At 37.1% G+C, this 27921-nt stretch overlaps 2 protein-coding genes and 1 long non-coding RNA gene across 4 annotated transcripts in view; 2 read left to right on the top strand and 1 right to left on the bottom strand.

Moving 5' to 3' along the window:
* The window catches only part of LOC123682261 (transcription factor hamlet-like), a 131582-nt gene that overhangs the window by 37161 nt on the left and 66500 nt on the right, over window positions 1-27921 (top strand). The gene's annotated exons all lie outside the window — the stretch shown is intronic.
* Window positions 23241-24716, top strand: LOC123682262. Its single transcript, XM_045620801.1, has 2 exons — window positions 23241-23495; window positions 23553-24716. The coding sequence occupies exons 1-2, from the start codon at window positions 23409-23411 to the stop codon at window positions 24345-24347; spliced, it is 882 nt and encodes a 293-aa protein (XP_045476757.1). The 5' UTR covers window positions 23241-23408; the 3' UTR covers window positions 24348-24716.
* On the bottom strand, window positions 24766-27349 carry LOC123682263. Its single transcript, XR_006747803.1, has 4 exons — window positions 27187-27349; window positions 26862-27027; window positions 25129-25243; window positions 24766-25069 (listed from the first exon to the last, which is right to left on the bottom strand). It is a non-coding gene; the product is annotated as an uncharacterized LOC123682263 (long non-coding RNA).

The raw sequence follows: 27921 nt of genomic DNA, 5'->3' as shown, positions 1-27921 counted from the left end.
GCTGAGGATATGACCTCGTCCCGGAAATGGGACTGTCAGGAGCCGGAAAGAGGCGGAAGAACCTTTTACGATCTGTCTGTCTATCAAAAGAGAGGGCACGCTTCTTCAGTTTGATAACTTTACGCGATGGCAGATGGATAATCTTGATTGTTAAGACGCTAATAGACGGCAATGTGCAATGTAACTCGATGATGTTTGGGTGTAAGGATAATTGCTGGGTGACGATATGGACAAAAAAAATTGAGAAGATTTCGACCTTTAACATCTGTCATGGGTGGATCAGGAAAGAGTTCAATTTTTTTGCAGTTGGTGTGTCGGGAGTTTTTGTGGTGTTGTTTTAGTGGCCAGCTTGATGTCCTGATTGAAACAGGATGGAAAAAACGAAATTTCGCTCATCACAAGCTTTGCATTCATTTTAGTTGCTATATTAACGAATATTTCCCTCCTGTCAAAAATTCTATGTATATGGAGAACAATTATCGAAAATTACAGCGATAATTGAATTGTAGGAAGCGAAACTGCACTGCGATAATTGTTCTGTTCATAGATGCTTAGTTTCTATGCATCTTACACAGTTCGAATCTATGGCAATGACATTCTATATCAGTTTGACGAGTATGTAACAGTTTATTCGGGAAATATTCCCCCGAATTACAATCGTGCATCAAAATGACCGGATAATTTCGCATTCCAGCGTGATTCTTTAAAAAACTGCATGAGTTCATTTTCATTTTTGGAGAAAGAGCCCGACACCGAAAAATGAAAATGAACTCATGCAGTTTTTATGACAACACGCTGACATGCAAAATTATCGGTAATTTTGATGCACTTGTGCAATTACTTACGATAATAAGCTGATTGCTCCTTTGCATTTCTTTTGCACCAATAAGACACAGTTGGTATTACTGTTAAGCTTTGAAAGAGTTCGAAAATTGTAGTATTGTTGAATTGTCAATTTTTTTTTCGGTTTGACTAAAATGTCTGAAAATACTGGCGCGCTTACTCACCCAGGTTTTAAGTTAGGCAACATTGCTTCAGCTGTTTTGCAATAGATGGCTGTAGCGGTCAGTAGTAGTCGAAATAAAGAGATCGTAGATGTCATACAATAAGCTGGGGTATTTGTAAACAGAACGTCATCAAAATATTAGTCGAATTGTGTCTGGATCATAAAGTTATTCTCGATTAAACATATCAGCTTATAAGCTAAATTCTCGTCATTTGTAGGAGGTTTTAATTTTCTGCTTTAATATGAAGAAATCTGCAGCTGAGACTCATCAAATGCTCACAAATAACTAATATGAGGCCGCTTTTAGTGAAAGAACATGTCGACAGTGTTTTCAAGGCTTCAAGAACAGTAATTTTGACGTTGAAGACCAGCATGGCGGTGGAAGAGAGAAGGTTTTCGAAGATTCGGAATTGTAAGCATTACTTGATCAAGATTCGTGCCAAATGCAACAAAAATTGGAAGGATCATTGGGAGTGACGCAACAATTCATTTCAAATTGCCTGAAAGTCATGGAAATGATTCAGAAACAAGGAAATTGGAGCCGAGAGATGTTGAACGGCGTTTGTTTGCTTTTGAACAGCTGCTTGGAAGGCAAAGACGGAAGGAATTTCTGCATTGCATCGTGACTGAAGACGAAAATGGGTTTAATACGTTAATCCCAAGCGCAAATCATGGGGATATACCGGCCATGCTTCCACGTCGACGGCCAAACTAGATATTCACGGTTCCAATGTTATGCTCAGTATTTTGTGGGACCAGCTCGGCTCAATAAAATGCCATCTTTACCAAGGTTCTCAATGGGATACGTCAGAAAGTAGACATTTCTTCTTTGTACATTATGCCCTTTTAATACCGAAGCTTCATTGAATGGGTGGATGAATATACCATCGAAATAATATAACTGCTTCTTGGGTATCACCTTTCAATAACCTCCAAGGAATCCAGACGAACAGGTCCAGAAATTAACTAGATAAATAAGAGCGTATGTGAAACAAAAGATGATGGTATCCCATCAAAACACTACAGATAAGAAGTGTGGGAACAGCACGATCATCTTGCCTGTTCCTGTCCATCATAAAGATGTCTTTTGAAGTCTACGCTGATGGATATTAGGCGCAAAGAGCACTTGAAAACTTAGGAGAGAGCGCCGGAGAAAAATTTATTGCTGGATGCTGTGGTATCACTTAAGAGAAGGTGTAGAGGTTAATCTGGACGTTCTTGTTGTTGTGGCAGGAAAGAACAGATCTATGAGTGCTAGGAACAAAACGTTAATTGGATCTTATCGTGTGATATTTTATCTGTTTGAGAGGCTAGTCGTGTATTTTCTTCCTTGTTGATTGATGAAATAGGAGGCTGTTCGGATCTTGAGAAATTGAGTTTTGATAGTTTTCCATGTGAGATTATTGAGTTGGATGAAACAGTATGTAAAAAAATTTTTAAACTTTCGGTACATAGAGAATTCCAAATTCGGAACTGATGATTTCAGAAAAATTCTGGTAAATTCTGGTTTTCTTTCTTTAATTTCATGTGTTTTCGCATGTTCCCTTTTTTTGAACATTTGATTGTGGATAAGCTTTATTTTGATTTCAATTGTTAAACATAGATGTCGTTATTATAGTGTGATTTTCTTGATGATTTCAATTGTTTTTATTTCGTCTTACTCATGTTACATCGTTGACGTCTTAACAACGGTCTGGGTAGGTTATAATTTATTTAATTTGGGATCCTTTGATTTGTGTGATACATTTGTTTGATTTTACAGCATCTGATGATATCAGGTCACATCGATAAAAAAATGATGAAATGAGAAGGAACCTCGCAAAAAACACTTTTATTCATTAAACTTATTTTATGAAAGAACCGAAAATATCAACTTTTTTGAAATAGAAACATAAATTAGATCACTATAATTCATAACAAAATAATAAAAGAATAAAGTTTCTGAATATTGAGAAATCTCCAGGCATTGTTTGATTTCATAATTTTCCATCCAGGATCTAAGATCCATGAAGCATCTTATAGATTTGTCGCCTAACATATTGCGGGTGTTTGTAACTGTAAGAGCAGCTCTGAAAAATTATCTTTCAACAGGAGCTGTAGATGCTGCCGTTGATGAAAAATCCGTGGCCATTTTGGTCAAGTTTGGAATAGTATTTCAGAAACTACCAAAAGCTACCAATAGATTTCATAGAAATGTGATGAAACTAATAATAAAGTCACACAGGTCAATGCTTCAGTCTCTCGGCGCTCGAGGAATCCCCTTATTTAGTCTAAGCGCGCACGAGATTGCAGAAATATATACCGTGCGACGCGTGCATATCAAGCTCAAGTAATATCAAGTAGCTTGATATCGAGTCAAACATTAAATATCTATCAAATCAAGTCAAGTCAAGCTCAAGTATGTAATTTTTCACGAGCTTGATTTTCAAGTCAAATAGTTGGTTAAAATGTCAAGTTACTTGGCTTGATGAATCCCTAAAAATTACAGACACCGTGACGAAAATTTATACTGATCTCAACACTCATCAACTTATGAAGGAATAAGGTATAAGAAAAGAATTATCGACTTTATAACGGGATGAAAGGAATAATATATCGGGTGGAAATTCGCTTAAAGATCTTATTTAAGTTCTTTATTAAAATTGGCCAAGCATTCGACCATTCACATGGCGAATTCAGGGCGAATCAATCTGAACCTAACAGTGTAAAGTCAGGCAGAAAAATAATGAGAGTCGCCTCTATAAATAAAACTTCCAGGTTAAAAACTGAAAAAATATGTATAATACACAATTCAATTATCTTAAAAGTACACAATTGTGTACTTGAATTGTGGATTATACCTATTTTTTAGTTTTCAATTTTATGACTAAGAAGTTTTATTTTATAAGATCTTTAAGCGACTTTCCACCCAATATAATATTCCTTTTGTTATGAATGAATATTTCGAATATTTATTCCATATATTGCCCCTTTCTTTTAACGCGGGAACCTTCCAAACAACCTCTCCCAACCGCTGATTAGCAATAAACGAGGGTTCCCTCACCTCTGTAATTCAGATACGATCGCAGTTGTCTATGGAAACAGCCCCTAATTCAAACACGGCAGTCTGAACGGATAGCACCCTCAAGAAATTAACGTATATAAAGAAGTGTCGGAAATATTGATCCTTTGTACTCGACTAATAACTTCATGAAAGTTTAACAGGGCCGGGAGAGAGAACTCGATCAAAAATTCATCTAGATACCGGGAGGTATTGTGACAGTGTCATGTCTTTTGATAAGGTGGACTCTATCGGCTTGAGAGTGAGAAGTTGCACGGGCACTTTTACTGGTTCGGTTAAACATTTCCGTTCAGTTTATGATAATTGGCTTTTCGGCGAATTGAACCTTCGGTGAAAAATTGTGGGAAAAATCCATAGCATCGGTTTCGTGATTGCATCACGATTGCAACACACACGTCTGAAGATAAGAAGCGTCTTCGATAGAGGAGTGGTCGACAGATGCGCAAGTGGCTTTATTTTTGCCGAGATTAGAGGGTCAGTGATGTCAGAACTAGTACCTCAGTTTCTGTATCGTAACAGGCAAATTGAAAAGTCCCCGGTCTGCGTTGACAAAACACATTTTTTTGGCAAAATTCGATTTTATTATTCAACATAGTTGCTTTCGAGGGCGTTACAGCGATTATAGCGTCTTACAACTTTTCGATACCATTTTTGTAGTACGATTTGACTTTCGCTTCAAAATAGGCCTCAGTTTCGGCGATTACTTCTTCATTGGTGCTAAATTTCTTTCCAGCGAGCTTTCTTTTGAGGTCGGAGAACAGAAAAAAGTCGCTGGGGGTCAGATCTGGCGAATACGATGGATGCAGAAGCAATTCGAAGACCAATTCATGCAATTTTGCCATTGTTTTCATTGATATGTGACACGGCGCATTGTCTTGATGAAACAGCACCTTTTTTTCCTTAAAATGGGGCCGTTTTTTAACGATTTCATCCTATAAATGATCCAATAACGCTTTATACTGATCGCTGTTGATGGTCTGGCACTTAAAGAGGTAATAAATGAATATTATACCTTGCGCATCCAGAATACTGATGCTATAACCTTGGCAGCTGACTGTTGTGTATTTCCTCGCTTTGGATTCGGTTCATCGTGTGCAGTTCACTCAGCTGACTGTCGATTGGACTCCGGAGTTAAATGATGGAGCCATTATTCATCCATTGTCACATATCGACGCAAAAATTCAGATTTATTGCACTTAAACAGCTTCAAACACTGCTCAGAATCATTAACACGTTGTAACTTTTGATCGATTAGGAGCTCGCGCGGCACCCATTTTGCACACAGCTTTCTCATGTACAAATATTCGTGAATGATATGATGTACTGGTTCAGATGATATCTTCACAATGTCTGCTATCCCGATCAGATTCACTTTACGGTTGTTCAAAATTATTTTGTGAACTTTTTGATTTTTTCGTCGGAGCCAGCCTCTTTTGGGCGTCCACTGCGTTCGCCGTCTTTTGTGCTCATTTCACCACTTTTAAACTTAGCATACCAATGAATGATTTGATTTTCCTGGTACTGACCCCAGAAACTCTTCATCAAGCCAAGATTTTGCTTCAACTGTATTTTTTACCTTCAAAAAGCAATATTTCATCAGCACACTCACACAAATCTTTTTTCTATCTTTTTTTAAATAACAAAAGTATCTACATTCACAACGCAATATCTCACAAACTAATGGTCAGACTGCTGTCAAATTTCGACACGTATCGTTTGAAGGTTGGTACTAACTAAAAATCATATGGATTTAATACTAACACCGTCATCTATGCATCAGACCGGGGACTTCAATTGCCTAATAGTTTTATCAGAATATTACATTAGAAAAAAAGTAACTTTTACACAGGGGAACAGCTGTTCTGGTGTCGAGGTTTTTGAGCTGATTCTATATCAATTTGATGTCCTGAATTCAAATAACGTATTTATTTCAAACTAGGAGCTCAAATTTTTAAGATATACAATTTTAGAGAAATATAAGTTACATTATTTCAACTCAAATCCGTAAGTGTAGTAAACGAAAGTAGATACGGAATTTTTATTTTAGTCATACAGGAATCTCTCATTTTCCTTTGTACCTGCAATTTGTAAAGGATTTCAAAAGTATTGTTTCCAGAATCTGAAAGCATAACAGCTTTTTACGAGTTTTCGTTCGAAGAACTATCGTCATTTCATCACAATGTCTGTAAATTTCAAATTGTTAATCCGAATATGGTCTCCAACGATAAAGTTCGACTCATTCGTGATCAAATTTCACGAAATCCATCAGGCGGAAAACAAGATAACTCTCGAACGAAAAGGGATAAAAAATTAAAATTCTATTGCAAGGAACCTTACGAGAAAAGTTTCATTGCTAGTAACTACAAGGTCTTTCTTAATTTATTTAAGAAAATAACAAACTTCATAAAAAATTTGAAGCATTCAATGCCAACCAAATCATCTCATGAGAACTCAAACATAAATCCTACGAAACAACCATCATTACCGGATCCACCAACTCACAAGGGACCAAACCAATTTTCCCTATCAGATTCTGCACGATCTAACACAAAAGTAAAGCCAGGTTCACACACACACATCGACGTCTGTCGTCAGAAATCTGCAAATACACCATTTAATCCCAATGAATAAATATCAGGACGTAGAACACATAGAATAATGAAGATATCAAACACAGAACTGACACTAAATCTCATCACGATCCTGCCTCTCTCTCTAACTCAAGCGAGTAGCATCCACCGTCTCTCTTCTTCTTCGGCAGATGTTATTCGGCTTTATCCTTCTGGAAATACGCCAGCGTGCTGCTCGTGCTAGCTTAAATGGTATCTATTAGGAATGAATTCAATGAAGAGAGGTGGACCAAATGGATGGTGGGTTAGATTGTTGTCGTAGAGGGTGGTTTTGTTGGTTTGGTCCATTGGGAGGATTATGCGGAGAGTTATGATAGATGAATATGATTTGTAAGCCGTTAGAAGTTAAATCTGGTTCGATTGAGATCGTGACGATACTGATTACTTTTTGATTACACGCAGGGATTTTGACAAATGCCAGGTTTGAGGTGACTTGCAGCGGTTTACGTTCATCCTATATAAATTGTGTAGGGTTTTTCAATGAGAAGTTTCATTTTGATTTAAGAACAATTTTTTGATCTGAGTTTCGGCTAATTGAAGATCGTTAATTCTAACACCACTTACTGATTCTTACCAGAAATTTTGAAAATGTTTGAACTCGAAATTAAAAAAAAATCAGTGAAAATAGTATATCTTCACAAAAATTCGTTATATCTCCTGAAATATTGGTCACAGCCACCACACACAAAAACGTTTTTTAATTATTGAGCTGTGAGCTGAAACATATTGAGATTTCAAGTCCGTATCTTGCCTCAATGACTAATGAGAGTTCGTAGCCTCGAGAATATTATCAAAAACTTTTTGAATATTTCAGTTTGCACGCTATAATTTCTGAAATAATTAATAGTTTAATAGTTGAACTGTAAGTATTTTCGTCATCTACGTTAACGAATCAATTGATAGGATAGTATAAAATTTTCATGTGAGAACTTAAAAAAAAGGCAAATTTTTCGTTCAAAAAACTTTCGGCTAACTGGGGATCATTTCATAACACCGCTTACCGATTGCTCGTAGATCCCACAGTTTGTGAAAATTTCGAACTCGAAATTTGGAAAAAAACGTGAAAATTGTATCTCTACACAATAATCGTTATATCTCCTAAAATATTGGTCACAGTCCCCTCAAATAGAAACATTTTTTATGGATCGAGTTGTGATCTAAGACACATTGAGGTTTCAAGTCCGTATCTTGCCCCAATGAGAGTTGGTAGCCTCAAGAATATTATCAAAAATTCTTTTGAAAATTTCAGATTGTAAGCTATAATTTCTGAAATAATGGTTTAATCACTGAACTGCAAGTATTTTCGTCATCTACGTTAACGAATCAATTGATATAATGATATAAAATCTCAATGTGAGAGAATGAGAAAATTTGAGACAAATTTTTGGTCAAAAAAATTTCAGGTGAGTGCAAAATTCGAATAATTGAATATCGTTTATCCCAACACCGCTCACTGATTGTTCGAAGACATCACATGCTCTTGTTATAGAAAGCTCAATTTTTCTGTGCTCATCAACAGTTGAAACCATAGAAATTTTGAGACTTTTAGATGAAAAAAGGTTTTTAATCATTTTCTATAATTTATATTTATACGAATCATATGATATTATATATTTTTGAAATCAGGAAAAATTAAGCTTTCAAAAAATGGCACATAAATCTAGTGTTCCCATTTGAAAAAACATAACTTTGGGTCATAGCTTCGTAATTAAAAACCCTTTTGAGAATATGAGCACGCCACTGGATTCTTCGTAAAAAACTGCCTGTGTAATGTTTTAATTTCAGAGCTCTATCATCAGAATTAGCGGAGATATAAATGTTTTTCGATATCGCCATTTTTACAATTTTCGCTTATAACTCGAAAACAAAAGAAGGTGGCCATAAATGAATACTACCCTTGTTAGTTTCTCAGAAAAAGAGACAGAGAATGGGGTATCAGATTTTGTCTATCTCCTCTGGTTTAAAAGTTGTAGTGCTAAAACATCGAAATTTGCCCACCCTGTACATACAATACATTTTATGAACCCGAATATGGACACCTACCTACCGATTGGACCTTCACCCCTGAAATTATGTTCACCCTAGAATGGATTTTAGAAACCCACCCGATTGGACTTTTACCCGGAAGTGACATAAACTAGAACGCGAAACAATATTGACTGGATGGAAAGAATTCACTTCTAATTTAAATATTAAAAATAATGTATATTTCTTCGAATATTTTAGAAAACTTTTTATTTATAATTGCGCACAGGTAAATATTCCGCGAAATAAATACCTCTGTAATTTTTTTGATGTTTATAGTGAATAAACATTATATTATAATACAATGAACTAATCTTTCATTATACGGCCGACCTCACGGACGGACAGAATCGAATCTGACCAAGGATTCATCACCAGCGAATCAAAACTCATCCTAACAACACATTTCCCGGCTAAAAATTCCAAAATCACACACATCCCTACGAGATGATAGAGCACTCCATCCATCTCCAACAAATCCAACCTCCATTATTATCCTGGAAGCGAGGCGGTCATTTTTCACGGAGGACATGATTCTGGCAGCAGACAATTTGGACACGAGGCGACAGTAATTTAGAGAATAAGGTCACGTGTCTCCGGCTACGCCGCCACCGCGGCAAACTTGCCGTCGTTTCACGCGCACTGGAGAATTGTTTGATGGACATTATAAAAGCGGTGGCTGCAAATAATGCGCTTCCGACCCTGGATGGGACTCGGGTCGATTTGGGAGAGGGGGTGGACAAAGGGGGTATAGGGGTTTGGGTCGCTCAACTCTAAACTTGGACGGTTGTTGTATTTTTGTCTAATCGTTTTTTTGTGTGTTGGTTATCTGAACAGAGATAGCATTATCATCAAATTCGATTCTGCACGTCCGTACACAGCTGGTCGAAAAAAAAATTACTCAATATCTGGGTGACCACGAAACCGACGGAATTCTGGGTGTGTTGATATTATATATATGGAGTAATAAACTAATAATAATAGTAATAGAGGGAGTACACGCAATTTTTAGATGTCCCCCAACATGGTTATATTACGTTGTCGGATTGTGATATATTTTCAAATCCACAATTTTACTATATCGTTATCAATGTATATTATATTGAATGTAACATATTTATTTGAGTGATTCCCGATTGAATATGCAAATTGAAATATTTGGAATCCGAAATTTTTCCTAATTGTTGAATTTATAATAAGCAGAATATTTATTATTTTCTGTATCTACCTGCCGAAATCTTAGGTTCGGCAACTTTTGCTCTTCTAGTGTCATCGGTTGTTTCACGTCGTTTGGCGCGCTTGAAGTTTGTTTTCTGAATATCTGATATATTTAGGTATTTATTTCATGATAATTTGAGTTAATATGAAACGTTGATTCACTATGGGACATGAGAAGTGCGTTCTTTGTTGAGAAACTCGCGAATTGAGTGAAATATCGTCTCACTGATATGTTTTCATTTCCGCGCGCTTCATGTCAAATTTGATGGTTCATGTTGAGGACAAAATTTGCTTACTGAACATGACATATGCTCCCTCTATCTATGTTTATTACTCTGAGATTACATATAATGTTGATCATCTGAACATCCATCTCAAAATGTGTTCACTTCAACAAAAAATCAATGAGAGCATCATTATCGATACGTCAACGATCTAAGCAACACATCTTAGGCCCAGTTTCACCAAACAGCACTCGATCCCAGATTGATTAAACTCCGCTTGTTACTAAAGCAGGCTTAACAGTGTTTTCTGTTTCACCATGCATCAACCCGTCCGAAGATGATCGCGATTAACCAAATCGCGATTAAATAGTCAAACCATTTGGCAACGTTGTGAACAAAAAGTTATATAGTGTTCTGTATCGTATTATCAGTGATGACCACCATTGACGCTAGGTGTCAGGTGTCATTCATTCATAACTCATAACACTTCAAATCATTTGTCATCTTGTAAACAAAAAGCAAAGTTAATTTTTGCCGAAAATGTCGAGTGCTGTGCTTCGAAATGTCGGAAACTTGCAGAAGTTAGAAAGAAATTATCCCATTTCACAAAACCACACATTCTGGAAAAAAAACTATATAAGTAATTTTATTAACTTATTTATCTTTATTAACAAGTTTAACTGCTTCTTAAATGATATTTCAATCAAACATATCAATAAATTATTCTTTGCAATAAATTTCATAAAACACAAAAACAAAGTTTACGTGTATTTTAAATGGGAAATATTGAGCCTATACATATAGTCATATTTTGATAAAATTGACCCAAAAATTAGAAATTTCCGGAAAAATAATTACATAGACAAGAGTTCCATACTGATAAATAATTATTAATCTCAACTTGAAAGGTTATAATCCTCCAAAAATGGCCGATTAGTGCTAAATCGCGATTGGTCGATTAAATGGCGCTTTGGAGTGTGGTGAAACAATACATTACATTAATCGTGATCTAAGGCCTCACTTAAGAGCTAAGTCAAGATTAAAGCATTTGGTGAAACTGGGCCTTAACATCACAACAAGATCCTCGATTCCTCGAAATTCCTCGAAATCCAGATCCGTATTCCTCATCCCATCTCCGCCAACTCTCCAAGCTCGTAAATCTCGAGCGCAGCCATAACTTTCAACCCATTCGGACCATTGATCGATCTCAGAGCGTGACTCCGAGTCGCATTCTTCGTCCCCGAGGTTCTTTGTTTAAATTTCAAACGAAATAATAAACATAATCGTTTCTGACACACTCATGACGTATCGTGTTACCGATACTTATTGGATCATTGCCGAGACGTTAGTGTCACACTGTCCGGATTTATTTGTTTAACGTCCTCGCTAGATGTCTCTCCTAACTGGGAGGGTGGGGAGGTGAAAGGGTTATTTGGGTGTCCGGTTACGAGGAGAGTTGTCCGAAATGAGTTTTTGGTGCTCTTGGAAGAGTCGCCGTGTTGTAGATTGTTAGAATTATGCGTCAGCGAAATGCCCAAATGTCTATTGGGCTATTACTTATTAGCAATTTGAGAATGGTGGTCAGGTTACGTTGATGATTGTTTTTGTTGTGCTTAAACGATAGTTTGGCTTTGGTAACGGTTATGTTTTGAATTGCAGATTCCTGAAGAGGAAAATAATGACAACTTTATGTATCAAAAGTGATTCTTCGAGGAATATTGAATACCAAAAGGCATCATCATTTTTGTTGATTGTTTTATCTAACGAATTACGAAAGGAGATGCCTCATTGAATTTGTGATTTTCCTTAAGAGAGAATACCACCACATGACTGCTCAATTCAAAACGAAATTATAGATTTTTCCTCTCACAACCACAAATATGTTGGAAACTTTGGATTTCATCTTGATTGAGTTAGCTACCCTTTCTGAAAACGAATCTGAAACTGAATGGATAGTTTGTAAACCATCCTGATTTTTATAAATTGGAAACTATTCACCAAGTTGTCAATGGTTTCTTCAACGCCCTAGGGCTCACAAAGTGAGCCATTTTCAAAAGAATGACATTTGCAATGACTACGACCAGTGCTAAGTTGATTTGAAATACACCAAATTTATCTAGGAAGATTGAAACCTGGAACTTTCTCTGAAGGATCTATGATTAGACTTTTTTGAAGATACTAAAGAAATCCATTCTGAACGTCAAATTTCCTTGTCACTTTCTTCAGACTGTAGGAGAGAATTAATCCATAAAGATTTACGTGTCTTTAATTAAGCAGTTTCAATATCTTGGTGATAGGATACAATTGAAACTGAGTTCGGGTAGAAATGAAATATAATGTAGGATTTCTTGACTGCAACCAACTAAATTTCAACTTTTATCCAAAATCTCCATCATTTCCATCTTAAAATTTGTAATTTCCAATGTGGACCACCCCTCCATCCTCCAGCAAAACCGAAATCACTTCCGTTAATACACCGAAGAGGTATCAAAGAGCTCGTGGGTCTGTAGCGCTCATTTGTCAGCCGCCCAGAGCACCCTTGATCCATACTCATCTAACCGCCCGTTATTACACGAGTGGATAGTGGATTGTTAATAATCGAGGGAGTTTTTCTAGTAGGCCGTGCGTTTTAGTGGCTTTTGTCAGGCTGCGTCTACACCCCAGTATGTTTTAAACTAACTACTCGAACGCTTCGAACAAGACTGTGCCCACTACATTTCCCCTACTGGGAGCAATTAAAAATCACCGTTTCAGTGATCAGAGATTGGATTATGGGAGGCTAAATGGTTTAGTTGGTGATGGAGAGATCAGAAATACAGCTTTTTTGGGTGTGTAGGGGGCATTACGATTGCTACATACCACGTTATTCAAGAAGTCCCTAAGCTGGTGCCCAGGGGGCACCTTCAGTGCCTGACCATTTTTTTTCTCGTTATAACTATCGTGTCTTTAATAAGTGGAAGTTAGCATATTTATTAGGGATTCATGGCTTGGCTTGATCTGCAAGCTACTTGGCTTGAGTTGGACTTGATTTCAAGTACGTTTCAATTTTGATGTTTTTTTGGTTGCTTGACTTGATTTCAAGCATTCAATATTGAGAAACCTCCAGGCTTTCTTCGATTTCATAATTTTCCATCTAGAATCTAAGGCACATGAGGCATGTGTCTTATTGCGGGTTTTTGTAACTGTAAGAGCAGCTCTGGAAAATTGTCTCTCAAGAGAAGCTGAAGACGCTGGCGTTGATAAGAAAATCCTTGATCAATTTTGGCCAAGTCTGGATAGATATTGCGGAAACTACCAAAATCTACCAATAGATTTCATAGAAATGTGAGAAAATTACTATTAAAGTCACACTCGTGAATGCTTCATTCTCTCGGCCCTCGAGGAATCCACTTATTCAATCTAAGCACGTGCGAGTTTGCAGAAATATATACCGTGCGACGCGTGCATATCAAGCCCAAGTAATATCAAGTAGCTTGATATCAAGTCAAGCAATAAACATCTAAAATCAAGTCAAGTCAAGCTCAATTATGTAATTTTTCACGATCTTGATTTTCAACTCAAGTAGTTGGTTAAAATGTCAAGCTATTTGGATCGATATATCCCTAATAAATAAAGGATCACTTTTTATATAAGTATAATAATGACTTTCCCTCTAATATACATGCAGTGAACATAATAACTATAATACATAACTATAAAGTTGAATCTTAATATATTACATTTTTCCCCTTCAAAGAAAATTACATGTTAAAGTCATCAACAATTCTATGATCTAAACCAAAATCAATATTTTCATTATTTAATGGTTCATAATTCAATAGAACAAAGGGTCTGGTAAGAACTATAGAGATAAAAATTTTACGCACAAAAAGAGAATAACACTACACTAAATCCCTGAATCTGGTTCCCTATCCACAATAGTAAAATCTCAAAAATCAATAAAAATCAATAATTTGGTTGCCATGCCGTGTTTAATATTGGTATCAAAACCAAATAGTTCTATGAGTCCTCTAGTCTAACTATTAGGTATCCATTAGAGAAAACATAACTCTGTAACTCAAAAACTACCAAGAGACTGATTTTATCAGTATAACCCTCAGAATCTGTGGAAAATATCACCTAAATACAGCGATAGCATCAAGAATCTAGAAGTTTTGGTGGTCTGAAGATGGCCATCCCTTTATGTCTAACTGCTGCGGTTTTGGACATTCCATTATAAGACATCGAATTTGAACCACCATGTATATAACAATTTCTAACGTCAAGTCGAGGCATTTCTATTTTCGTATTTTCGGTTTGTTTGGGTATTAAAAGTGTTTCACATGATGTTTTGAACGAATTGTTCTATTTTGTCATGGAACAGGAAATTTTTATTGTTTTCTAGAATTTTTTCTATACTATTCCCCAAACAGCTCCCAAAAACACCCTCAATCCTCAAACCCCTATCAACCCCAAACACACCAGCAACAATTAGGGATGCTATCGAACACCAGCCATCCTCAAAATAATTAAACGCAAACGATACATACGCGCGTTTCGGTAAACTAATTTTGTAATGCCTGTTAATAATGCAAAGGAAACACGACAAACAATGCCGGCATATTGTGAGCGTTATCATTATTCAATTACCCCGAGGGGTCTAAGGGCGCGCACCCTGTAGCGCTGGCACAGCGCACACATATCTGTGTGTATCGCCAACATCAACATTTACAGAACCCTGATTGCGCTCGTTCTGGCGTTCTGACGGGGTTTAGCTACCTGGAACACGGGTGTACGTAATTAAATTTTGGAAAATGTAATCATGTCAATGCTGTAAGGGTTGTGGTTTGTCGAAACAATATTTTCCAGGTGGTGGGAGGTAGTCATCGAATGTTGGAGAACTCAAATTTTGGCTTAGGCAACAAGGTTTTTACGTAATGATGGCTTGAAGGTCTTGTAGAGGTTCAGCTGTCAGTTCATTATCAGCTCTAGCTTGTCTGTTTCAGTAAGATAATGCTGGATAACTCTTTGGGACTTCAATCAGTCCTCTTGTGGCAATAAGCTCTCAATGGTCTTGGTCCATAAGTAAGCTAGGTTTAGACAAAAAAGGGCCAAAGAACCTTCATGTTAGTTTCTTCATCACTGAACCTGACAGAGTCAAATAATGTTTATAACGGGTGTTTTTTTCGAGGTATATAACTTCAAGTTGGCATTACTGTTCAAGATGGCGACCGAATTAACAGTTGTCAAGTGATTTATTCTCAGTTTGGTTTGGCAATTCATCATGAATAGACTCACGTCTGAACAACGCTTGCAAATAGTGCAATTTTATTTCGAAAATAATGGTTCTGTGCGGAATACGTATCGCGCACTACGTCCATTTTATTTTGTTTAGCGATGAAGCGCACTTCTGGTTGAATGGCTACGTCAACAAACAAAACTGCCGCATTTGTAGTGAAGCTTACCCTCAAGTGTATGTCGAAACACCGTTACATCCAGAAAAACTGACTGTTTGGTGCGCTTTATGGGCTGATGGAATCATTGGTCCGTACTTCTTCAAAAACGATGATGGCCAGAACGTTACAGTCAATGGTGATCGGTATAGAGCCATGATTACTAACTTTTTCATTCCTAAATTGAACAACCATGATGTCCAGGAGCTGTGGTTCCAACAAGACGGCGCAACATGTCACACAGCTCGTGCCACAATCGATTTATCGAAAGACACATTCACATGGTGACCGCCTAATTTCACGTTTTGGACCTGTGAATTGGCCACCAAGATCTTGTGATTCAACACCGCTAGACTACTTTCTGTGGGGCTATGTAATGTCATTGGTCTATGCGGATAAGCCACAAACTCTTGACCATTTGGAAGACAACATTCTCCGTGTTATTGCCGATATACGGCCACAAATGGTGGAAAAAGTCATCGAAAATTGGACGTCCAGATTGGACTACATCCGAGCCAGCCGTGGCGGTCATATGCCAGAAATCATTTTTAAAATGTAATGCCACAAGATTATCTTGCGGATAAATAAAATTCATGTCAATCGAATAATCCATCGTTGTTTTATTGCAATTTAAAGTTCTATAGCTCTTAAAAAAAACACCCTTTATAACAGAAATAAGGAACAAAAAGTCAAATTGACTTGTTGTCGAATTGATTAATAAAATATCTGGAAAAACCGAAATGACTGTGAAAAATCTTTATCGTTGAATGTATTCAGAAATTTAACTTTCCAATTTAATTTTCCGAAAGAGATGATACAAAATAAAATGGTTATAATAGCAACACTATCAACAATGACGATTTTTTAATATTTCTATGCTATTTGTATTCAGCAGGTTATGCCATTTGATCAGGCTTCAACAATGTTTATTTTAGTGTATCTTTCTATGATCAAATGGCATAACCTATTGAACACAAATGACATAAGAAATGTCAATACAGTATTATGGAATTTTGAACTCAACATTTCAAAACATATGAGGTTTTTTTTTTAGTGGGGGAAATTTATTCTTTTACCACTCTTAAACAATTTGGTATTCAACTAATTATGATGTTCCTTATAATCATTGAATGTGAAACATTTTGTAACCTCCACATATCCCCAATCCCAAATTCAAACCATCCAAGCGAGGATCTCAACCCCAAAACACCCTCCTTAATATCATCACCGAAGGATTCAATCAAGAAACACAAAGATCGATGGACTGCCACTACCATCCCTCAAACGAAAGCTCTATCTCCCAATTTTTTATTAAACATATGTTGCCGTATATTTCCAGCACTCAATTTATAGTCGTTTGTTATCTCTTCAGGGTTAGGGGTCGAGATTCAGCACCGGGGTGCGAATGAGTGAGGCAATGATTGCCTATTATGATATTTTCGCGATAACATTAATGGATTTCCATCATTTGTCTCTCGGGCCTGACAGCTGGAGGGTTTTCGATGTCACTTTACTCTTCGCGTTATAGTGTAGGACTCGCTGGACAATCCTGGACTAGGAGAAGGATGATCTTATCGTTGGTTAATGGGCATCAATCATGGTGATGAATTATAGGTATAGGTTGGAAGATTTGATTTTATGTGTTCCGCTATTTTGCTATAGATAGCTGTAGCGGTAAGTGATAGTCGAAATGAATAGATTGTGGATGTCATTCAATAAGCTTAGGTATTTGTAATCATAACGCTATCGAAATATTAGTCGATTTGTGTCTGCATCTTAAAGTTATTCTCGATTAAACATTTCAGCTTACGAGCCAAATCCTCGTCATTTGCGGGAGGTTTTAATTTAATGTTTTAATTTGAAGAAATCTGCAGGTGAGGCTCATAGAATGCTCTCGAATACCTATGGTGAGGCCACTATCAGTGAAAGAACGTGGCGAGAGTGGTTTGAACGCTTCAAAAACGGCGATTTTGATGTCGTAGACCAGGTGGAAGAGAGAACGTTTTCGAAGATGCAGAATTGAAGACATTACTTGATCAAGACTCATGTCAAACGCAACAAGAATTTGCAGGATCATTGGGAGTGACGCAACAGGCCATTTCAAAACGCCTGAAAGTCATGGGAATGATTCAGAAGCAGGGAAATTGGGTGCCGTACGAGTTGAAGCCGAGAGATGTTGAACGGCGTTTGTTTGCTTATAAACAGCTGCTTGCAAGGCAAAGACGGAAGGGATTTCTGCATCGCATTGTGACTGGAGACGAAAAGTAGGTTCATTACGAAAATCCCAAGCACAGAAAATCATGGGCATATCCCTGCGATGCATCCACGTTCAAGTTCAAACCGAATATTCACGGTTCCACTGTTATGCTCAGTATTTGGTGGGACCAGCTCGGCGTAGTGTATTATGAGTTGTTAAAACCGACTGAAACAATCACAAGCGAACATTATCGAACGCAAATAATGTGATTGAGCCGAGCATTGAACTACAAACGGCCGCAATACAACGAGAGACATGATGAACTGATTTTACAGCATAAAATTGCTCGACCCTATGTTGCGAAAGTGGTCAAGACATACTGGAAAATATTGAAATGAGAAGTTCTACCCCACCCTCCGTATTCTCCAGACGTTGCCCCCTCAAACTATCACTTGTTTCGATGAATTGCCCACGGCCTGGCTGACCAGCACTTTCGGCTTTATGAAGAAGTAAAAAATTGGATCGACTCGTGGATCGCTTCAAAAGATGACCAGTTTTTTCAACGCGGAATTCGAACGCTGCTTGAAAGATGGAAGGAAGTAGTGTCTCGCGAAGGAGAATACTTTGAATCATAAATGTAGAACTAGTTATTCACAATAAAGTCTCGAATTTCGGAGAAAAACGGCGGAAGCAAAGTTGAACGCCTATGTATTAATGAAAATACAGTTCCAATTTTAGCACTTCACCCCAAAAGTTCCAAACCTAACCAGAAAAAAACAAATTTTTCTTTTAAATTCGACTTTATTCATCAACATCGACACCTTCAAGTGTGATGCAAGTACTCCAATGCTCATCTTACTTTTCAATAACTTTTCTGTAGAAAGATTCATCTTTGTATTCGAAATAGGCTGCAACCTCAGCAATCACTATTTTATAAGAGCAGAATTTCTTTCCTTGGAGCATTATTTTGAGGTCTGCAAAAGTCAGTAGAACTGTGGGAAATAATCTTGAGTCAACGAATATTGTCCAATCTTCCATTCTGTTGCGGCAGGTGACCTCTTGATGGGTAGTAGTGCATATCTACTGCTTCAACATAGAAGCCATTCAGCGTTGCATCAATTTACAAAGGAGTTTATAGATACTGTAGATGGATTAAGCTCATTTGGGAACTAATTCGGGCATCGAACGTCCAAAAAAAAACTCAAATCTCTTGGTCTTATATTTCGAAATTTATCATCTCAATGGACGCACTGCTGGCATCATCACATGCTTTGATGGTGATGACTGAAGCTCCTGTAATTTGGTTCTGGGCTTCATCAATCCACTTCATAATATGGAAAAAACCATTGCAACAAAATTTTCCGTATGGAACAAAAGAAAAAAATGTAAACTGTGCCTAACGATTACCACCAAACATCCCCCAAGGAATCTCCCTCTCTCCCCCCGCACCTCATCGACCACCATCGTCAGAATTGAAAAATCATAATCGACCCGCTGCTGGAACGACAGTCTTGAGCCTTCAGATTCAGGCGGATCCCAAAAGCCCCACCGAAATAAGTAATTATAAAATCCCCAGGATACCGAAGCATCAAAGTGTTAGAAAATACACATCGTAAATTCAATTTCACATTAAAATGGCGCTTTGTAGACGTGCCATCGCAGTGGGCGCCTCACTCTCTCTCTTCTCCGCTGCGTAATTCGAATGTTTCCAGGGCCAACTTCCAATTTTAAAGCAGGGATTCTAATACAAAGCCGCCCGCTCTTCGACTGTCACTTGTTCCTGACAGGGCGCCGCTTCATATATCTCGGGGTGTGTGGGAGAGAGAGGGAGAGGGAGTGAGAGCTGGGGAATTTATTATTGTGAGAGTTGGGAGTTTCACTTTTGTAATTTTCGGGTTCCGGAAGCGGCCGGAAACGGACAGGGTGCGTATTATGCTCGGATAATTCCGGATGGATGTGCCTATAAATCCGGTGGTGGGTGTTCGCCTTAATTGGATCGATGTTTGAGGAATGTTCGGAAATTTTCAAACACTCTTAGGGATTCATGGCTTGACTTGATATTCGAGCTTCTTTACATGATACTCAAGTTACTTGACTTGATTTTCAACCTACTTGACTTGATATTTGCTATTTAAGCCAAGTACCTTGATATTCAAGCTACTTGATTTGGGCTTGACTTTAAATCAATTCAAATTCAAGTCGAGTATCAAGTAATTGATATATTGATACTTGACTCGACATTGAAAAACAACAACTTGACTTGAACTTGAGTTGATTTTAAGTCGAGTCCAAATCAAGTATTATAGCTTGAATATCAAGTCAAGTAGTTTGAAAATCAAGTCAGGACGTGAATCCCTTGGAATATTCTGCAAAAATTTTTCGACGTAAGAATATTTGGGTGAGTTCGATATTCGCCTTATTAGGGATCGTCAATTCTGACACCGCTCACCGATTTTTCGTTGACCTCACAGTTTTGAGTAAATTTGAACTCGAAAATTGGGAAAAAACGATAAAAATTGAATCTCTATCCAAAAATCGTTATATCTCCTCAAATATTTGTCACAGACCCCTCAAATGAAAACGTTTTTCAAAAATCGAGATCTGATCTATAACATAGTGAGGTTTCAAGTGCGTAGCTTATGTCCAGAAGAAGTGGCAGTCTCGAAAAAATTATCAATTTTTTTTTCAAAATTTTAGATTATTACCTATAATTCATGAAATAATGAACTAATTGCCCAACTATAAGTATTTTCATGATCTACGTAATCGAATCAATAAATAAAAATGTACAATGTTCCCACGAGGAAACTTTTGAATTTTTTTAAAATTTTTTAAGGGGTAGATATGGAAAATTTGAGAAAGATTTAAAAATTTTTCAGGCGAGTTCGAAATTCGATTGGGTTTGCCAATTCTGACACCGCTCACCGATTTTTCGTAGACCTCACAGTTTCGAAGAAATTTGAACTCGAAATTCGGAAAAAAACAGAAAAAATTGTATCTCTATCCAAAAATCGTCATATCTCCTGAAATATTTGTCATGGAACCTTCAAATAAAAACGTTTTTCAGAAATCGAGATCTGATCTATAACATAGTGAGGTCTCAAGTGCGTAGCTTATGTCCAGAAGAAGTGGCAGTCTCGAGAAAATTATCAATTTTTTTTTCAAAATTTTAGATTATTACCTATAATTCATGAAATAATGAACTAATTGCCCAACTATAAGTATTTTCATGATCTACGTAATCGAATCAATAAATAAAAATGTACAATGTTCCCACGAGGAAACTTTTGAATTTTTTTAAAATTTTTTAAGGGGTAGATATGGAAAATTTGAGAAAGATTTAAAAATTTTTCAGGCGAGTTCGAAATTCGATTGGGTTTGCCAATTCTGACACCGCTCACCGATTTTTCGTAGACCTCACAGTTTCGAAGAAATTTGAACTCGAAATTCGGAAAAAAACAGAAAAAATTGTATCTCTATCCAAAAATCGTCATATCTCCTGAAATATTTGTCATGGAACCTTCGAATAAAAACGTTTTTCAGAAATCGAGATCTGATCTATAACATAGTGAGGTTTCAAGTGCGTAGCTCATGTCCAGAAGAAGTGGCTGTCTCGAGAAAATTATCATTTTTTTTTTTGAAAATTTCAGATTATTACCAATAATTCATGAAATTATGGACTAAAAAAATCTCAAACATCAATCTGTGTTATCATTCACGTGTTTGATTGATTGTAGTAATGACTCTGACTGATTTGAAAAAATTGACAAAATTATATAAAATGGATTTAGAAAGAGCCGTCGAAATAACCGTTTTGGCCATTAACGAACTCATTTGAGACATTCAGACCCTGAATCTAACCAGAAAATTTCAAATTTTAGCACATTCAGCTCAAGAGTTAGAGCCTACATGGCTACTGACCGAACATAATTGATTTTCACCACAAATTCTTCATCAGTGAATAAAACCTAATCATTTATGACAGCAATAGTCTCGAAAATAACAGACAATCAACGGTCTTCATCAAAAACAAGCTAGCAAAAAGGCAAAACACGCAAATATCCAACAGTACCCCAGCTAAACAACTGAACCACTGATGCGTGGACCCGATAGCTTCGATATCGATGGTCCTCCGTTTCGCGATCCATAGAGTTCTCAACGGTCCTCCAATTATTCGGTGATCCACACTTACGCGATCACGTAGCAGTGAAACAATCGAAAAACCATCACCATCTGCGTGTGGCCTGCTTTGATGGCAGGCGTTTCGACAACAACGCCGGCAGCCACTCAAAGAAATACAAATGACGATTTGAAATCGTTTTCGTTTTGTTTCATTGTAGAACCCTGTATAATTGCTGTTCATCAGAGGCTTTCACATAGTAGGCGACAGATGCACGGTGAAAGAGACGCTAATGTTTTGTTTTTGCTCATTGCGTACAGTTGTACAATGAGGATGGAAATGTTATTGAGGATGGAAAGCAGCGTTGGTATTATTTCGAGTCTGTTGAGAAATGAATATTGAGGAATTTTTTTCGGTTTGGGTTGTTTGAGAAAGTTTGTTTTCACTTTTCCGTTTTAATTGCGCACGTGCGTAATAATTAGATACTAATGGTTTTGCCAGCAAGTGCAATTTTGTTGGATAAAACGTTAAGCTGGTCATTTTTATACACTAGTATAATTCATTGGAATCTCCCACCAAAAAAGGAATATTGAATTTTTCTGAGAAATATCAGGTACTGACGAAGAGAATGAATTAAATTGTTCTAGACATGCTTTCAAACAAATTCATCTCGAAAGCAATAATTAAATATTTCAGAAATTACACTTGAACACGCAGTTCTAAAGGTTTAAGGTATTCTGACTGGATGGACCTGATATAGACGAATTGACTGCTGCAGCTGATACATTATCGGTATTCGATACGAAATTTAGTTCTGGTGCTTCTTTATTTAGTTCATTTCCACGAATTTTTCAAATTATCACTTCCTGGAGACCATAATTTAACTGCAAATATCTACGATTTGATAGAAATGAAAAAGTGACTAATCATGGCTCTATACTTTCTGGATGTAATGGTGTTTCGACATACACTTGAGGATTAGCTTCACTCCAAATGCAACAGTTTTGTTTGTTGACGTAGCCATTCAACCAGAAGTGCGCTTCATCGCTAAACAAAATAAAATGGACGTAGTGCGCGATACGTATTCCGTACAGAACCATTATTTTCGAAATAAAATTGCACTATTTGCAAGCGTTGTTTAGGCGTGAGTCTATTCATGATGAATTGCCAAACCAAACTTAGAATAAATCACTTGACATCTATTAAATCGGTCGCCATCTTGAACAGTAATGCCAACTTAAAGTTATATACCTCAAAAAAAAACATCCTATAGTTAATAATTCGAAAATCAAACAAAATGGCGCCACGTAACGACAACAATGCAGAAAATGCTTGTAAAAAGTGCAGTAAGGAAGTGAAAATTTGTGTGACCTGTTATTCGTGTGAAAGTAAATATCACCCTAGCTGTATCCTTAAAATAAATGGAATTTATGTCGACAGTGGAAAGGTGCTGTGTTGTGATGACATAACCTCCAAATTAATTGAATATAGAAAGATGGAACAAGAACTCCAAAAAGCGAAATCTCGTTTAGTAAGTCTGAATCAACTATGTTTTGAACAATCCATGAGTCAAACAAATATGATTGAAGATGGAAGCATTGCGATACAAGAAGACTGTAATGAGGACATGCCAAAAAAAATTGAAATAGAATCAACAGATACAATAACAACAGGTGAAAACAAGGAATATGAAATAATGTATTTGAATAGAATAATAGAGGAAAAAGCGGATATGAATGAAGAATTACGAGACAAAATAAAGGTTTTGAATAAATATATATCGTTATTAGAAAAGCTTGACAAAAACGAGACTTCACTAGTGCCATCTCCAGGGGAAACATCTAATCCTACAGATAACTGTAATCATAAATTTAAGAAGAGTAATATGCCATCTGATGCACCCACATCTGCAGATAATGAGATTTCAATGAAGAAAACTGCGTCGACCCCACTATCAACAGCGGTGATAACAACATATGCAGATAAGACGAAGACAATGAAGAAATCTGTATTGACTCCAATATCAACAGCGGTGACAACTCCTAGAAGAACGGATGATGGAAATAAATGGACAATCCCTGAAAAGAAAAGAAAAATTAAGCAAGGAACGGATGAAGGCGCCTACTCACTGAAAGCTGCAGATCGCATGGCCTGGTTGTATGTCGGACGGGTGAGTAAGAATTGTACCGAGGAAGACCTTCTCGAATTCTTGAGAAAAAAACAGCCTCACAGAAAATTCGAAGTTCAGAAAATATCAAAACCAGAGAGCCCCAATACATCATTCAAGGTGGGCTTCGACTTCGAGTTAATAGAAGATCTGAATAAGGAAACATTTTGGCCTCGAGGAATAATAATAAAGAGATACCGTTTTTTTCGAGAACAAGGACAATTCAAAGAAGCTAGAAGATCACCCTCTCAATTTGCTCAATGTTAACGTCAGATCTATTAATGAGAAAATTGAACAACTACAGGAACTTAGTTCGTGTTGTACGATTGCAAACATCAACGTACAGTCACTGACGAATAAAATTGACGATTTTATATTTTTCATAAATGACCAGAAAATAGACATAACCTGTGTCACAGAGCATTGGTTTTCGGATGACTTGCTGAATAAGGTAAAATGGGGGAGTTTAAATGTGGCCAGCTCCTTCTGTCGCAATACATCAAGACATGGAGGTGTTGCAATTTTTGTAAATAAAGAGATGCAATACAGAGAATTGCAAAACGTAACAAAGTTTTCTGTGGAGAAAGAAATTGAGATAGCGGCAGTCAGGCTTCCAGTTTTACGGCTTATTATGGTGGCTTTATATAGGCCACCATCAGGAGACTATCCTACATTTCTGTCAGCTCTCGAATGTGTACTGGAGGAATGCCTCGGGAGCTGCGGAGATGATAGAATTTTGGTGGTTGGCGATTTTAATGTAGATTTCATCAAGACTTCCAAAGATAAAACTAAGTTGATTGAAATGCTCAAAATGTACAGTATGAGATATATTTTCACAGAACCATCTAGAGTGACAATACATTCGAGTACTTGTATAGATAATATGTTCACGAATGTAACAGAGAGCGAGTGTGTGCAGGAAACCTATGAGCCCTTCTTGTCGGACCATAAGGCACAAATCTTGAGGATACCAACTGCAATCACGAGACCTGAAAATGAGATTACAAGATTCAAAATCAGAAGGCAATTCAACAATAAAAATACCCACCATTTCATAGAAGGAATCAGATCCATAAACTGGGAACTAATATGGAATGGAAACGCTGGGGTGCAGTATGGCAACTTTCATTGCACTCTTGTAGATCTCTTCAACTCATCTTTTCCTGAAAAAAAGATCAAACTAATACAAAGAGGAAAATACCACTGTAATAAAAATTTAAAATACCTGAAGAATAAAGTAGAGGCGGCACGGACAATCGCGGAAGTACGAAAAGATGAGCCCAGTTATGCACTTTACAATGCTCTGAGAACCACATTGAGAGAAGAAATAAAAAATACCGTAAAATCCAAGAACTCAAAGAGAATAAACAGTGCAGAAAATAAATTTCAAGAAATGTGGAATCTGATACGTGAAGAAACAGGAAGGAAACGGAAAGTTCAGGAGATCCCACACACAACCACTGCCGAAGCACTGAATGAATACTTCATTTCTGTCGGCGGAGACATACAAAAAGCGGTGCGACCATCTTTGAATGGTTCGAGCGTTCTGATGAAAAATCTCAGAATAAATACAATGAACTCTATGTATCTGAAACCAACAACAGAGGAAGAAATTATGATACTAACAAATAAGCTGAAAAACAAACATACGAGGGATTTCTACGGAATTTCAGTGGCGCTCCTCAAGCAAATTGTTCCACACATTAAACAACCATTGTGTAAGATGATCAACGATTGTTTCGAACAAGAGATATTTCCACAAGAACTCAAGGTCGCAGTGATAACACCCATATCAAAAGGAGAACCAATTGAGAATTTTTCAAACTATCGGCCTATTTCAATCCTGCCAGCCTTCTCAAAACTCTTCGAACTACTCCTAAAAGAACGATTGGTGGGTTTTCTTGAGGGCAATAGGTTCATACATGACTCACAGCACGGTTTTCGAAAAAATAAGTCAACTGTTTCAGCAATGATAGACCTAATGGACACCATAATCGAGGCTTATAATAATAATGAGGAAGTGGAATTGGCCTGCATAGACCTGAGTAAGGCTTTCGACAGCGTTTGTCATAGAATTCTCCTCGACAAACTAGAATATTATGGAATAAGAGGAAAAGCTCTTAACATGTTCGATTCCTACCTAGCAAAGAGGTCGCAGATAGTGAGGTGGAATGGAACGGTTTCCAATTTGAAGGAAATAAATGTGGGAGTGCCGCAGGGATCGATTCTGGGTCCGATTCTTTTTATCGTCTTCACGAATGACCTACATGCCAACTTGAAAGCGGATCAACTCTGCAGCTATGCAGATGACACGGCTTTCATGAATAGGTCGAATAGTAAAAATATTATTGAAATAAAAACATCAACATCGCTATTGAGTGCTCAGAGTTGGTTCACTTCGAATGGTCTACTGATGAACAAAAATAAAACCCAGCAGCTCTTGTTCACTAATAAAGAAAGAACAAATAATTCTTTGAAATATCTGGGTGTGACCTTTCACTCAACATTAAGCTGGAGTCAATACATAGACGAATTATGTAGCAAACTCTCGACCTCGATCTACTTAATAAAAAGAATGAGAGTTATTTCCAACAGTGACACAGCCAAACTCGTGTACTACTCGACATTTCATGCAAAAATGATATATAGCATTTTGGTGTGGGGATATTGCAGTGATGCACACAGGGTTCTGCTGAAACAGAAGAAGGCCATAAGGGCTATTTTTGGGATACATCATACAGAAAGTTGTCGAGATATTTTCAGGAGGGAGGGTATACTCACCTGCACTTCGGTTTTCATCCTCGCTGCCGTGACTTATGTCCACCGAAATCTCGAGAAGTTTCGAACCAACGCCGACTTCCACGAGTACAACACCAGAAGAAAGCATTTACTTAGCATTCCTTTCAACAGAATAGCGAAAGCGCAGCAGGGAGCAAATCACATCGCACTGAAATTATATAATAAATTGCCTGAAAATCTGAAGAATTTGAATGACCTGAAATTCAGTAAAAATGTAAAAAAACTACTACTGAGAAAGACTATTTATAAACTCGAAGAGTTTTAAATGTTTATTTTATCTGTGATGTATTTATTATGTGATACTCACCTTTTTAGTCCATTGTCGATATTGGCTTTTGCCTTCATATTTGTATTTTACTTTTCTGACAAGTCGTGTATTATTTGACGACAACTATTTATCATGTACAACATTCACTTATTTATGACAGTTATTAATTATTTTTACACACTGTACATGTATAAATAAATAAAAAAAAAAAAAAAAAAAAAAAAAAAAAAAAAATATTTTGAAAACCGAAAATCGATTATATCTCCAAAAAGGCTCATTTGCGGACCCATGTTGATATGAAACTCTTGACTTATTTCGAGTTCTGGAATAAGCTCCCAAAATATCAAATCGTTATTTTCAACACCCGGTATATTTCTGGATATTTCTTGGCTTTCCCTGATATCCCTCGATCCTACATGTGCAGAAACTATAGTACCCAGCCGCTCAATTCCCAAAATAATTGGAAACATACGAACTTACCCCAATTTGTAAACCGATAACTGTCGATATTCAAACAGACCCGTCTCAAAACCATCCCCCTATATTACGATAATAGAAACATGCATTCAGACGTCCGATCGACAATTAGAACGCCTATAAGTGAAACCCGTTTCCGCTCTAGGGTTCCAAGAAGACGGTTGCACTCATCGCCAATTCAGAATCAAGAGGTTAGAAATCATATCGTCATATCGTGAAGAGGGACATCAATACGTTAAACAGAAAACCGTCGCCGCGCTAAGGATCGAAGCTGGCCAAGACAATGCACAGTAGGCG

This window comes from Harmonia axyridis, chromosome 6 (genome assembly GCF_914767665.1).
Source record: "Harmonia axyridis chromosome 6, icHarAxyr1.1, whole genome shotgun sequence".
Classification (NCBI taxonomy): domain Eukaryota; kingdom Metazoa; phylum Arthropoda; class Insecta; order Coleoptera; family Coccinellidae; genus Harmonia; species Harmonia axyridis.
Note: the sequence above shows the minus strand (reverse complement) of the source record. Positions and strands in the feature narration are given on the sequence as shown.